General features: G+C 41.3%; 1 protein-coding gene across 2 annotated transcripts in view; it reads left to right on the forward strand.

Annotated features, from left to right (window-relative positions):
* The window catches only part of LOC311038116 (electrogenic sodium bicarbonate cotransporter 1-like), a 73,470-nt gene that overhangs the window by 34,472 nt on the left and 24,835 nt on the right, over nucleotides 1-14,163 (forward strand). For both annotated transcript variants that reach the window (XM_084047461.1, XM_084047460.1), the window contains exons 6-11: nucleotides 751-930; nucleotides 6,530-6,606; nucleotides 10,328-10,485; nucleotides 11,029-11,116; nucleotides 12,792-12,946; nucleotides 13,680-13,799. In XM_084047461.1, coding sequence (XP_083903587.1) covers nucleotides 751-930; nucleotides 6,530-6,606; nucleotides 10,328-10,485; nucleotides 11,029-11,116; nucleotides 12,792-12,946; nucleotides 13,680-13,799 — 778 coding nt within the window. The remainder of the gene's footprint in view (nucleotides 1-750; nucleotides 931-6,529; nucleotides 6,607-10,327; nucleotides 10,486-11,028; nucleotides 11,117-12,791; nucleotides 12,947-13,679; nucleotides 13,800-14,163) is intronic.

Consider the following 14,163-nt stretch of genomic DNA (forward strand, 5'->3'; position numbering starts at 1 on the left):
CGATTTATTTTGGTGCCACCCGAGCGGGCTGAGCGACGTTTCCAGCACACTGCTCTCCTTCAGACACAGTCTGAAGCTGTGGGCTTCTTCATACCAAAATAAATTGTTCAAAAGGGAGCTTCAGGGTGCAAATTGAAATGTTTCTTCTTAAAACCATATAACCTGCCGTCCCTGTTGTGGACAAATTCTCTAAATTAGTGCATTAGTACCGCGCTACGAGCTTGTAGATCTGCTATTTGTTTTTGGAATTCATGTTTTAACTCAAATCTTTGCTTCTGGGGATTCTACAAATGTCAGTTTTAAAACAACTTATGTTGCTATAATATCAGTGGTTCTCAAACCTTTTTCATGACAAGGACCCCCAAAATGATGATGATGATGTATTTCCCCGCGGACCGCCCCCCCTCTCCCATCTCAAAATATGTTGTTCCAGGGACCCCCAGAAGCAAAGATTTGAGTTAAAAATGTATACAGTATACTGTACATGTATATATTCAAAGATTTGCTCAAATTTTCACAAAAATAAATAAATAGCAGATCTAGAAGCTTATAGCGCGGCACTCTGTGCCACGCTATGCGCTTGTATATCTGCTACTTTTGAATAGCCAAATAAATCTAAAATGACACAGATGCGTTCCAGGATTGAATGGGTTCAGTGGGTAAGAAAATTCCCCCCCCGCCCCCCCCAAATGGAACCCTTTGATATAATGAGATGTGTTTTTTTTTTCTCATGTGCTTGTTCCTTCTCAGAGCTGATCACAGACAGTCAGATAGAGAGCGGTCAGCTGAAGCCGGACATGAAGGAGAAGGTGATGTACACGCTGCTGAGGAGACATCGTCACCAGACCAAGAAGTCCAACCTGCGCTCCCTGGCCGACATCGGCAAGACGGTGTCCAGCGCAAGTAGACTGTTCTCCAACCAGGAGAACGGTAAATAAAGAACTTTAATGCGGCCATTTTTTTGGGGTTCTTATATCAGTTTATGCAACATTATTATATCGTTGCTGTCGGGCGGGAAACCTCTTATCTCCATATTCTAACTTTTTGTGTTTTTTTTTCGTAAATTGATGTCCTACTTGGATCATACTGCAGTGTCACACAAAAGCGGCAAAAGCAGCAGATCTGCAAGCTCGAATTTGAATCCTGAAAAGTAACAGTTTTGGACGTATGAGGTTTCCACCCGACGGAGACGATATGTTAATGTACTTTTAGCCGAGGGTAATACCTTAATATCAAGGGCACATTGAACCATATACAGTAGTGATGCGCGGGTTGACCCGTAACCCGCGGGACCCGCGGGTCAACCCGCGGCGCGGGTGGGTCAAATCAGAATTTCGGAGGCAATTATGCGGGCTGCGGGAGAGCGGGTCAGCCACTCTCACACGCAAACAAAAATAAAAAAATCACATGCTCTTGTTTTGTCTTTATTCCTAATAAGAATAAGAATAATAACAATAAAACAGTTTTAATACACTTGCGGATTATTTTCTAACCATGATTTTACAGAATAAAAAAAAAATCGCGGGTCGCGGGGCGGGCTGAGCCATAGATTTATATATGGGTTCGCGGGGCGGGTTGAGGCGGGTTGGGTTCCGTCGCGGGGCGGGGCGGGGCGGGTCATGAAAAAACCTGACCCGCGCATCACTAATATACAGGTACTTGCTCTGTTGAAAAATAGTTTTGTGACACTTGTCCATTTACACTGATTGCAGTATTTCAGTGTCAGTCTGAAATGCCCAGCATTTAAATTATTTGAAAATAATTATGCAAAACACCCACGCATTTAGAAATGCCCGAGTTGTGTGTAATTAAGTTGATTTGAGCAATTAAGTTGATCAAGGATGCATTGTTAATTATTCTCTTGTAATCGTAGTAATAACATGGTATTCACTTCCAAATAGAGCTGCCGTAATAGTGAAGTTCTGTTTGGAAATGAATACTCAGTATAACCTGTGATATGCTGGAATATATCATTCAAGCAGCGGTTTGGTCGTCTCAGTGCTGATGTTTCTTACCCCCAAGGCTTCACTTATACCTTGTTGCGCACGGTGTTGTGTGTGCTCATTAGAGTTGCGCGGCTGGCCTCTCACGTCACCCGAATCCGCATGTACAAATTAATTATCCGCCCGTTATCCAACCGCAATAATTATATTATCCAATTTAAATATCCGCACCAACCGTTTTTCCCGTATGTCAAAATATTATTATTTTCTGGTATTCCCCGTTAGTTTTAGTATTAGTTGTGCCGTGCGATGCAATCACAAAATGCATTGATTTAGCCTATGGAATGTCGGTGCGTCTTTTCTTTTTTTTAAACCGGTGCTGCGCTGAACATAGGCTACAGAGCGCACTGCTCTGCTGCGCTCAACATACAGACTCCGTGCGGCATCCAACATACAGAGCGCACTGCTCTGCTGCGCTGTTCAGCGCAGCACCGGTTTAAAAAAAAGAAAAAAGACGCACCGAGATTCCATAGGCTAAATCAATGCATTTTGTGATCGCATCGCACAGAGGCTGCTCTACACACTCACACAGACACAAGCACGCAGAGATTTAGCTATTTTATGGATAGATATATTGGATGTCATTAATTTATTTACCGCAATATTTCACCCGCGGTTTATCCGATATTAATTCATAATTATATTTGATTAACCCGAATCCACCCAAACCGCGGTTAACTGCGCCAACCGCGGCTAAAACCGCGATCCGCTTATCTCTAGTGCTTATAGATCCGCTGTACGACACCAGCGTGCAACAAAGTATATATTAAGCAGAAGCTTTCTTTCATTCTTTACACTATTATGCAGCTTTAATTCTTCTCATTTATCTTTTCTAAAAAAGGTGACAGTTTGTTCTCCCTGTTTCTTCTCTCTTTTTCCAATCTTCCATTTTTTTCTTCCTCTGTGGGACAACGCTGTCTCTGTCCTCCTCTCCTGCACATTGGGGTGTCTGTGGGACAACACTGTCTCTGTCCTCCTCTCCTGCACATTGGTGGGGGGGGTTAAAGCAGCGCGCAGCCCCCTCGAACAACACCCCGTGCCTTGTTTAAACCCCCAAGACCTAGAGGACACGTCTGAGGCGTTCAGGAGAAGCTCCAGCATGGGATACATCTGTAAGTCAGGTCCGAGGTCACAGCATCACTCCTTCAGGACGTAGTATAGTGGCAGGGGTTTCTGCTGATCCTTAAAAAAATGTTTCAAATGTCACAGACGGGTTAGGATTAAATGTTTCTTACAAAATTGGTCTCGACTTCGTTCAAATCCATAAACGTCAGCTATGTTATTTGTGAGAATTCATCATTTCTACACTAAATCTCTTATCCGGAAATGGCTGATGTGCGGGCTCACAACGCACGTAATGGCCCACAACGCCCATTGTGAGCCCTGGCATCGCAGAACAGGGATGCTGAGTGGCATTAAAACGTTTTTAAAAGTCTTTAAATCTACTGTAACTTGCCTGAACCTGCAGAAACACTGAGTGGGGAAATCATACCTGATATTATCTAGCATGAGATCACAGAAGCTGCGAGGATGTCTCCCATTAAATGTGCCTATACCTCTTAACCTACATAGTCAATAAACAAAAATAGAATATTGTTGAGAATAATGGCCTTAAGCCTTTAATAATAACTGGTGACAGGACTGTAAACTTCAGCAAAAAGAAAAAAAAAGCACTCTGTACTTATATATACTTATATGTACTTATCTGGTTACAGCAAACTAAACAAAGTTTACATGCCTTACCCGATGACCTTACAAGTGTGTCAATAGTGGACTTTGAATGCCCTACGCTGTTGGGACTTACTGGGCCCATTTGGTTACATTTCGACACATTTCGAGTTAAATTAACACTGAGGATTTTACACGGTTAAATGTTTTTTTTATTGTTACATCTTGTGTACGGGTACATAAGAGTAAAACATGTTTTGTTCCGGGTACATAAGAGTAAAACATGTTTTGTTCTGCTACATGTCAGAGGGACCAGAACAACATTTTACTCTTTAATGTACCCGCACACAAAAAAGAAACCTTGAACCAAAATCCTCTGTGTTCTTTTAACTCTTGAGTTACAAATGGATACATTAGCACACATTTTACTAGTGTATGCACCTACTGTTCTGGAGAGTTGTCTTTCTCTCTGGATTAATTATATAATTGTCAAGAATATAATGGAATATAGTGGGGCTGGAGAGGGAAGTCAGGAGATTCAAAGTTGTCAACGGACGACGGCACTCACTTATTCCTGAAGTCCTTTCCCCTTGAAGACGGGACTTATTGTTAAGATTTTTAATCCTGTCTCGTGTAAATGCAAACAATAAAAAAGCAGATTAAATTCAGATTAAATTCCACCATCATAAACTGTTTTGGATGTGCTGTGGGTTCAACTCAAACGTGACAACCTATTTTACAATCAGATAAAAGAAATCCTCAGAATTATTGGGGATATAAACATTTTGTTACAAACAGTGGTATTGTTATAAGCATTATTAGAGGCAGACTAAGAATTTCCTCTTTCCTCCATTAAAAAAAAAGGCAAGGCAGATATTAAATAAAATGAATAACGGCTATGTTTCGGTTATTGGTATTTAGGTGTTTGAATAGGGACCTCAAGTTTTTAAGTTGAAAGAGAAGCTGAAAAACAGCCAAAAGACACAAGCACATCCTAAACCTACAGACTGGGTGCTGGACCAAAAACAGTATAAGAATAAAAAGAGTCCGCACACCAGTTGCTGCTCCCAAATGTACGTTTACAAGTGGTAATGTTTCGAAACAAAGTTACATTTGGGAGCAGCAATTGGTGTGGGGACCTCAATTTTTAACTCAAATTTAAATTGGGCATCTACATGTTGTGAATCAAACAAGTCTTATCAGACTGATAGCTGCAGAATTACAGGGGGTCTCACATCTTACATCAAATCTTACATCAGAGTTAACCCATGAAAACCGGGAACGCATCTGTGTCATTTCTTTGGCTATTCAAAAATAGCAGATATACAAGCTCATAGCGCGGGACCGAGTGCCACGCTAAGAGCTTTTAGATCTGCCATTTTTGAAAAAACGTGAAAATGTGTGCAAATCTTTGAATGTGTATATATATTTTTTTAAAGCAAACATTTGTAAAATATGTTGGTCCAGGGACCTCCAGAAGTAAAGATTTGAGTTACAAATGTTCGCTTTAAGAATATATATATATTCAAAGATTTGCGCAAATGTTCAAGATTTACATGCTCAATAGCAGATCAGGTCTGCTAATTTGACAATTGCTCATTCCTTTCTATTCTTCTTATTGTTATTGTCTCCGCCAGGCCGAAAGGCATGGCGAGAGAGTATGTTTTACCCCCTGTCCGTCCGTGTGTCCATCTGTCTGCGAGCGGCTAATCTCCCGCACCGTTGGCCCGGTCGCTGCGAAACTGTGCACACACACTCCCTGGATACCAATTCAGAACCTCTGCCCCAAATTTTCCACATGGGCCTGTTATAGCGCCACCAGGAGGCCGATTTGTGCAAAACAATTTTTTGGATATTACTCTTACAGATTTAATCCAAACATCACGTAAATCGGTACACAGTATCTCTATAGTCATGTGATCAAGACGGATCTGTCTGATATGTCATATTCCATCCTGATTGGCTAAGGTTGGCTTTCAAAGTTTGCAGGATTGGTCCGTTTTGAACAAAATGTCAAAAAAAATCATGAACGCAGCGTGCGCTTTCTGTGAAAATTTGCACGCACATTCCCAACAGGCCGGGGAAGAAATGCCACCCTTTTCACCATACCCTGTTATAGCGCCACCAGCAGGTCTAATTTAGCAAAACACATTTTTGCAACACAATGCCTCAAATCATGAATGCACGCACATTCCCACTAGGCCGAGGAAGAAATGCCACCCTTTTCACATTGGCCTATTATAGCGCCACCAAGAAGCCACAATAACCTACCTGACCTGGCGGAGACCTGTGCTCCGAGGAGCACTTTTTCTAGTTTTCAAGCTGCGTTCACTTCCCGCGTTCGCGCGTCTTACTTGTGGTTATAGCTAAAAATCTAAAATGACACAGATGCGTTCCCGGATAATGGGTTAAACTATTGCAATGCGACTGCCCCCCAAATGCCATCACTTCACTTACCTAGGTCCTTATATTTCTGTTTCTCTTCATCCCTTTTCCTGGTAAGAAAAATAGGGTCTCTTTCTTTTCTGGTATTTCTGGGTCTTGCATACAGTATCTGCCAAAGCAATGACAACCTCAGAGCTCTTCCTTTTGACATTTTAACCACTTGAACCCTCTAGACTTGTCAAACTGGACCTTATAGTTGACTTTGAACTTGAACTGCTTTTCCATCTATTCTACACCGAATAGCTATACCATTAAAAATAGCTGATCTACAAGCTCACAACAACACGTCGCATTGCGACACGTTGTGAAGTATATCGGCTATTTTTGCCTAATGTTCCCCTGCAGAATATGGATGCTGGGGTTCAAGTTGATGAAACCCAAATTCCCATTCTATCCCTTTATTTCCTCTGCAGGTGGCCCCGACGACGCCCATCGTAACAACACCTCCACCAGCCTGAGTGACTTCTCTGACAAACCAGAGAAGGATCAGGTAAGATTTCTATGTTAAAGACCTGAAGCCGATTCTACATGTCTCCTAAATCTCAACAGTTTTCTGAAAAACGTATGTTTCTATATCAGTGGTGCTCAATCTTTTTCATGTCAAGGACCCCCAAAATTATATGTTTTTGGCCCCAGACCCCCATCAAAATATGTTGTTCCAGGGACCCCCCAGAAGCACAGATTTGAGTTAAAAATGTTCGCTTTAAAAATATATATATTCAAAGATTTTCACACATTTTCACGATTTTTCAAAAATAGCAGATCTACAAGCTCGTAGCGCGGCACTCGGTGCCGCGCTATGAGCTTGTATATCTGCTATTTTTGAATAGCCCAAAGTGTAAAATAATGCTTTTTTTTTAGCTCAAATCAAAATATGACACAAGTTCCAGGTCTCAATGGGTTAATATGGATTAGGCCACTGACTGCCATTTGATGTGGAATTCTATCTCTGGGACCCCAATCTAGACTGTAAAGTCCTCAGTGTTCATTTAACTCTTGGCAGTGTACGAAACGGAACAACCCTGACCCTGGGTTCATTTGGTTCCTTTCACTTTCATTTGGTTTAAAACATTCTTGCAGGGTGGAGAGCTTAGTGGGGGTTATTTAGGTTTAAAGGAGAAATGCTATCATGTGAATAGCAGTGGTAAGAAACACACTTAAAACAACTATAATTAAAACACCCAAGGAGACTGCATGTGCAGGGAGAAGAGAGAAGGACCGAGAATTGAACCCTGGGGCACACCGCAATGTCAATGGAGCCGACGAGGAGACATGATCATTAAAATAGCCACAGAAACCACTCCTATTTGACAAGTAGGAAACAGACCAGTCTAAAGGCAGCCCCAGCTAGACCCACACATTGCTTGAGTCTACTAATGAGAATACATCAGTGTTCTATTGCAGTGGGACTCAAACTAGTGAGCAGATCTACACGTTCACAACGCATCGATTTGCACCGCGTTATGAGCTTGTAGATCTTCTACAGTATGTTATTTTTGTTTTTATTTTTTTATTTATGGAAATGTGTTAGATTTTTTTTATTGTATTTATGAAATACTGTTGGAATCCTGTTGGATTTGTTTTCCTTTAAACTTTTTTTTGGATCTTTTGAAATAATATTTTTATTTTTTTAAATGTAGGAAACGAAAAAAAAAAGTGGATATTTACTTGCGACCCACAAAAATCGGTCCGTGACCCACAAATGAGTCCCGACCCACTAGTTTGGGGAAACAGCGGTCTATTAAAAGCTGTGCTTCAGTCCAGGAGCAGCAGAAGGGAACACTCCCCAGAGTCTGCACGCATCAGGATGTCCTTTTTGAAACCCTCAGGAGGGAGCTCTCAGTCCTCTGCTCTGGACCAAAGCCAGAATGGAGCTGGCCAAAAAAATAGTTATTTTACAAAACAGTAAAAATAGCACTACCACAATATAAAAATAATCTGTTACAAGTTAAAGGCCTGTCTTCAAAATGTTACTTGAGTAAAAGTGCAAAAGTATTGGCATCAAAATATACATTAAGTACCAAAAGTAAAAGTACAAACATTTTGAAAATAGCAGATCTACAAGCTCACAACGCGTCACATCGCAATGTGTTGTGGGCTTGTAGATCGGCTATTTTCAAATAGCCTATGTATATAAAATAGAGCTAAAGTGGTTAATGTATGTTTTATAATATAATAACTTGTATCTGCAAAGTAACTCGTGACTCAAGCTTTCAAATAATTGTGGTGGAGTAAAAGCATAATATTTGCCTCTGAGATGTAGTGGAGTAAAAGTACAGAAAATTGGAAATACTCCGGTAAAGTTAAAATACCTCAAAAGTGTGCTTAAGTACAGTACTTGAGTAAATGTTCTTAGTTACTTTACACCACTGCAAAACATGTAGGGGCTGTTTACAGAGCACCTTCTCTAAAACGGCCCAGCTCAGTGGCCTTGTGGTTAGAGAGTGTCCGCTCTGAGATTGGGAGGTCGCAGGTTGAGGGTTCGATTCCCAGGCCGGGTCATACCAAATAATGCGTGGGACCCAATGCTTGGCACGCCGCGTCAAGGTTTGGGTTGGAGTGGCAAGTCCCTGCGACATACTAGTGTCATGTACTTGTACATCAAGCTTTTTGTAACCTCGCTTTACAAAAACAGGAGATAGGCTCCTGCCCTATGGGCCACATGGCTTGGCAAGGCTTACTACTTCCTTCTCTAAAATGTTGGCCAGAAAAGGAAGGTTTGGATATTAGTCTGTAATTAGGAACTGAAGGGTCAAGAGACTTTTTTTTTTTGCCAGTGAGGAGGCGAGCATGGCGGCATTCTGCACGAGCCGCCAGACGCCTAAGCGCCGACTTGTCGATGTCTACACACAGGGAGTTGCGGTATTCAAAGCCTCGAGGAGATAAATGCATGGATCAGTCTCTCTCACTTCATCGGTAGTCATCAAACTCCCTCCTTTATTCTGTGGGTTTCGTCTCATCCACCCATGCAGGTTATCTCTGTAGATGTGCTCTGATCAGCTGACAGTCGGTGTATTTAATGAGCTGCTTTGGTCCAACAGACATACCGTGCAAAGATAAGGCATCATGGGATACGTTGGGATTCCTCATCAGGCAGGCCCCTTCATTACTTGGTCGTTGAGTTAATGGAAAACCACAGGAATTACCCTGACACTAATAGATAATGATGACGTTGGAGATTTGTCAAAATGACCTGGCCTTTGATGAAACACCAAGGCCTTTAGTTAACCATCTCTACAAACCTGGAATCGGCTACACTCGGTGTGTTTTTGTTTCGCACTGCTCAGCTGGGGTTTTCTTAAAAGCAAAGAGACAGAAGAATTTGTTCTTTGTGTGTAAAGCAACACACTCTATAGTGGTTCTCTTTCTGTTTACACACACACACACACACACACACACACACACACACACACACACACACACACACACACACACACACACACACACACACACACACACACACTGTTTAATGTAACAATCTTATAATGTAACAATCTTATATTAGTAAGATTAGTTTATATTATCTAGAAATCAAACTTACAATTTACATAAGTCTTAGTGAAGAGTAGCTACCACTTGTTACTATAGCAGTGGTTCTCAAAATGGATCCATGCTCATGTTAACCCTATTTGTGTCGGCTATTTGAAACGTGTCGCAGTGCGACACATTGTGAGCTATATTAAACATTTTTATTTTTTGAAAGATTTATTTTGGGCTTCTTATGCCTTTTTTTTTATTATGGATAGGAAAGTAGGCTGACAGGAAATGGGGGGAGAGAGAGATGGGGAGTGACACGCAGCAAAGCGTGTTTAAAAAGGCCCTGGACCGCTACGCCAGCGGTCCAGGCCTATTCTAAACATTTTAACAACACAAATCTTGTATGGGGGTCCCTGGCACAATATCTTCAGATGTAGGGGTCTGTGGTCAAATACATAATAATTTGGGGTCCTTGTACATTGTGTGTCTTATGATACGAATGGAAGGGTGCCCAATTACACATCAATGTTTCAATTATGCTGCAGCTTTAGCACCACACCACACCACACGAGACTACAGGACACCACACCGTGTGTGTGGTGTCCTGCCACTATGCTTTTAACTCTCTGATGACTCAGACATTCATCTTACTGCATGTGATGCTCCATGGCATCACACTTAATATCCAATGTCTACCTCTCCTCCTCCCTGTGCTTGTTTCTGTGTCGCCATAGCTGAAGAATAAGTTCATGAAGAAGTTGCCTCGCGATGCGGAGGCGTCCAACGTGTTGGTCGGAGAGGTGGACTTCCTGGAGACTCCGTTCGTGGCGTTCGTCCGTCTCCGGCAGGCCGTCATGCTGGGATCTCTGACCGAGGTCCCTGTGCCCACGAGGTGCAAAATCACTCATTATTAACACTGATTATTCATTCATTAATACACACTAATAATACTTAACCCATTAAAACCGGGCTAGCATATGTGTATTTATTTGTCATTGATTTTGTACTTTAGCTATTCAAAAATAGCAGATATACAAGCTCATAGCGCATCACTTTGTGCCGCACTATTTTGTCATGTGAATATTGTTGCTGTCGGGCAGATATGTCCATATTTCAACCTTTTGTGTTTGTTCGTAAATTAATGCCCTACTACTTCCTCATACTACAGTGTCACACAAAAGCAGCAAAAATAGCTGATCTACAAGCTCTCAATGCGTTGCGATGCAATGCCTTGTGAGCTTGTGTAAAAAATGAAGTGGTCAAGTCTGTCTGTGTTTTCCATTGCCTGAAAAGCAATGGTTTTGGACATGGTTTCCATCCTACAGCAACGATGTGGTCAACTGAAATGACAACATGATGTGACTCATGTTCAGTTGATAAATAATCCCAAGTTGGGGTTTCTTACCATGCGTTTCTTTCCCTTTTTTTAATTTAGATTTCTGTTTGTCTTGCTGGGACCCAAAGGTAAAGCCAAGTCCTATCATGAGATCGGAAGAGCTATCGCCACTCTGATGTCAGATGAGGTACGTATGACACTCCAGTGCTGCATGTGTATAATGGTTCACCTACTCAGTGTCAGGGACGTGCACATATAGACTCTAGGTGGCGCTAGAGCACCTGCCCTTTGCCCTCTTGACCAGAAGTGCCCTTTTTTTCCCAGTTTACAGCAGGGGTAGAGTTACTACAGGGGGTCCGCCAAATCTTTATGTGATATGATTTTTCGTCTTACCATAACCACTCGAAACCTAGCATCCCTTTTCTGAGGAGAACTTTAGCCAAAAATAGCAGATCTACAAGCCCACAACGCCTCGCGCTGCGAGGCGTTGTGGGCTTGTAGATCGGCTATTTTTGGCAAAGAGGTATAGGTGTAGAGGGAAAAAAGAGCAGACCAAGTAAACAAAAAAAGTATAATTTACTTGAGCGCCTGCCCCTCAAAATGTCTGTGCACGCCACTGCTCAGTGTAAACACTCCCATCCAGAGACAGGCTGACTGTGCACAAAGATTAGTCTCGCTCAGACTAGGCATCACAGATTATCATAACCTTTTAGATACCCCTCTAGTCCTATAATAATAGCAGGCGTCATATGGAACACAAATTTGGCTCATAACAATGGTAAACTATTTTAATTATGGGTTACCTTAACCAACCTGTGCATGTCTCTTCCTAGGACTACTACGCGATGTGGACAAAATATGCAACACACACTAACAATTGCCTCAATACCAATATTATGATGATAATACTGTATTTTTTTCCCCCCAAATATGTCCCAAAATAGCTTAAGTCTACATGCTCACAGCACATAGCGATGCGACACACTGTGAGCCTGTAGATGGGCTATTTGCAATATTTCTAACAATCTTGGAAAGTGTAAAATGAGGCTTAAATGATTAAAACCAGGAAAAGACAACACTTTATTCACTACATATCATCCCAGATGATATGTAGTCTCATGTCACTATCGATATAACGCATATAACAAATGGATATAACATATGTCTTCCTAATATCTATAGACAAATCCACAGAGGTTGCTGCGGTGTGCATTCTGACACCACAGTTACGATTGCGCCAGGGGAGCGCTCTGTGACTGATTTAGACTGATTCGTCTTTAGGCTCTAATTGCTATATTATTGTCTATTTATTTATTTACTTAACCAACCTCTCAGCTTCCCTGTGAAAGCTTGCTCATATATAGTGAGGGCTTCTATCTGAAGGGCCAGACAGAGATTTGAGAGGTTTTCATAGCCGGACACTGTGCCTGTGCACTGGTCGAAAAAGTACTCACATCGTTTACTTAAGTAAAAGTATCAATAGTCTGTTACAGTCAGACTAGTCCGGATTGCAAAATGTATTTGAGTGAAAGTACAAAAGTATTGGTATCAAAATGTACTTAAAGTACCAAAAGTAGAAAGTACTCATTATGCAGAATGTCCCATTTCCGTTTCAAATATATAAAATGTATACAAATATTTTTTTAAATAGCAGATCTACAAGCTCACAATGGGCGTAGATCAAAGTTTATATAGGGCAGAAGTGGTTATGTCATGTGGTGAAAGGGAAGTTCAACCACTATATACTTCATTATATTATAATTCATTATAAGACAAGTCTCTTTGAAACATTTATGTTTCAAAGAGACACATTTGTATGTTTGTCTGTAATGACATGCCATGGTCATGTGGGTATACTGTAGGTGTTCCATGACATTGCCTACAAAGCCAAAGACAAGGAGGACCTTCTGGCTGGCATTGAGGAGTTCCTGGACGAGGTCATTGTCCTCCCCCCTGGAGAGTGGGACCCTGACATCAGGATAGAACCGCCCAAGACCCTCCCATCCTCCGACAAGAGGTACCATCTGAAAATGTCAAATTGTTTCCCGTGTCACATGAAACTAATGTTTGACATTTAGCCTCTTAACCCATTAAGACCGGGAAAGCATCTGTCACTTCAGATTTTAGCCACTTTAACCATTTTGCTATTCAAAAATAGCAGATCTACAAGCTCATACTGTACTGTAGCTGTGCTATGAGCTTGTATATCTTCTATTTTTTTTGGGAAAATCATGAATGAATGCAAATCTTTGAATATACTTTTTCAAGCGAACATTTGTAAGTCAAATCTTTGCTTCTGGGCATTCTACAAATCTTTGAAAAAACCTATGTTACTATATATCGGTGGTTCTCAAACTTTTTCATGTCAAGAACCCCCAAAATTATATGTATTCGGCCGCGACCTCCACCACAAAATATGTTGTTCCAGGGACCCCCAGAAGCACACATCAGAGTTAAAAAATATTCGCTTTAAAACATGCATATTCAAAGATTTTTTTTTGCAGATCTACCAGCTCATAGAGCTTGTATATATCTTCTATTTTTGAATAGCCAAAAAAATATAAAGTGACACAGATGCGTTCCCGGTCTTAATGGATTAAGCCCCGTTTTATCCTTAAAAATAGCAAGTGTACAAGCTCTCAACGCATCACGATGCGTTGTGAAATTGTAGACTGGCTATTTTTGCATTCCCGCCCAAAACGCCAGGTTGATTGGGTTTGTGATTGTGGTCTTTGTTTTTTTTTTTAAAGGAAGCAGCACATGTATGCAGGGTCGGAGCCTCCTCAGATGAACGGCGACGCCCACCATGACGGGGGCCAGGGAGGAGGGGGAGGTCACGCGGTCGGAGAGGAGCTTCAGTTCACCAGGCGGTAAGAATCACCTCCTCTTCCTAAGGCTATTTGGTCCGGATTTATTATGACATTTCACTTGACGATTCATTGTCATACAAATAATTGCGATTTTACGATTTTGATTGTTTGAACTTGCATTGAACATATAATAAAAATTACATTTCTGTCTGGCTTTTAGCTTTGTAAACAAAAGTTGCACAGGGCAGATATTATGCCAAATAATTCAAATATACAAAGACATGACGGACATATTTAATAACTTTATAACGCCACTTCGTCGGCACGTAATATACAGTAAGTGTATAGACTTAAAAAGAATATTTTTTGGGCGAATTAATGAAAAAAAGCTCTCTGTAAGTAAGGACTTTTTAAGGTATGAATT

Source organism: Gymnoscopelus microlampas (assembly GCF_963454915.1).
Source record: "Gymnoscopelus microlampas genome assembly, chromosome: 21".
NCBI lineage: Eukaryota > Metazoa > Chordata > Actinopteri > Myctophiformes > Myctophidae > Gymnoscopelus > Gymnoscopelus microlampas.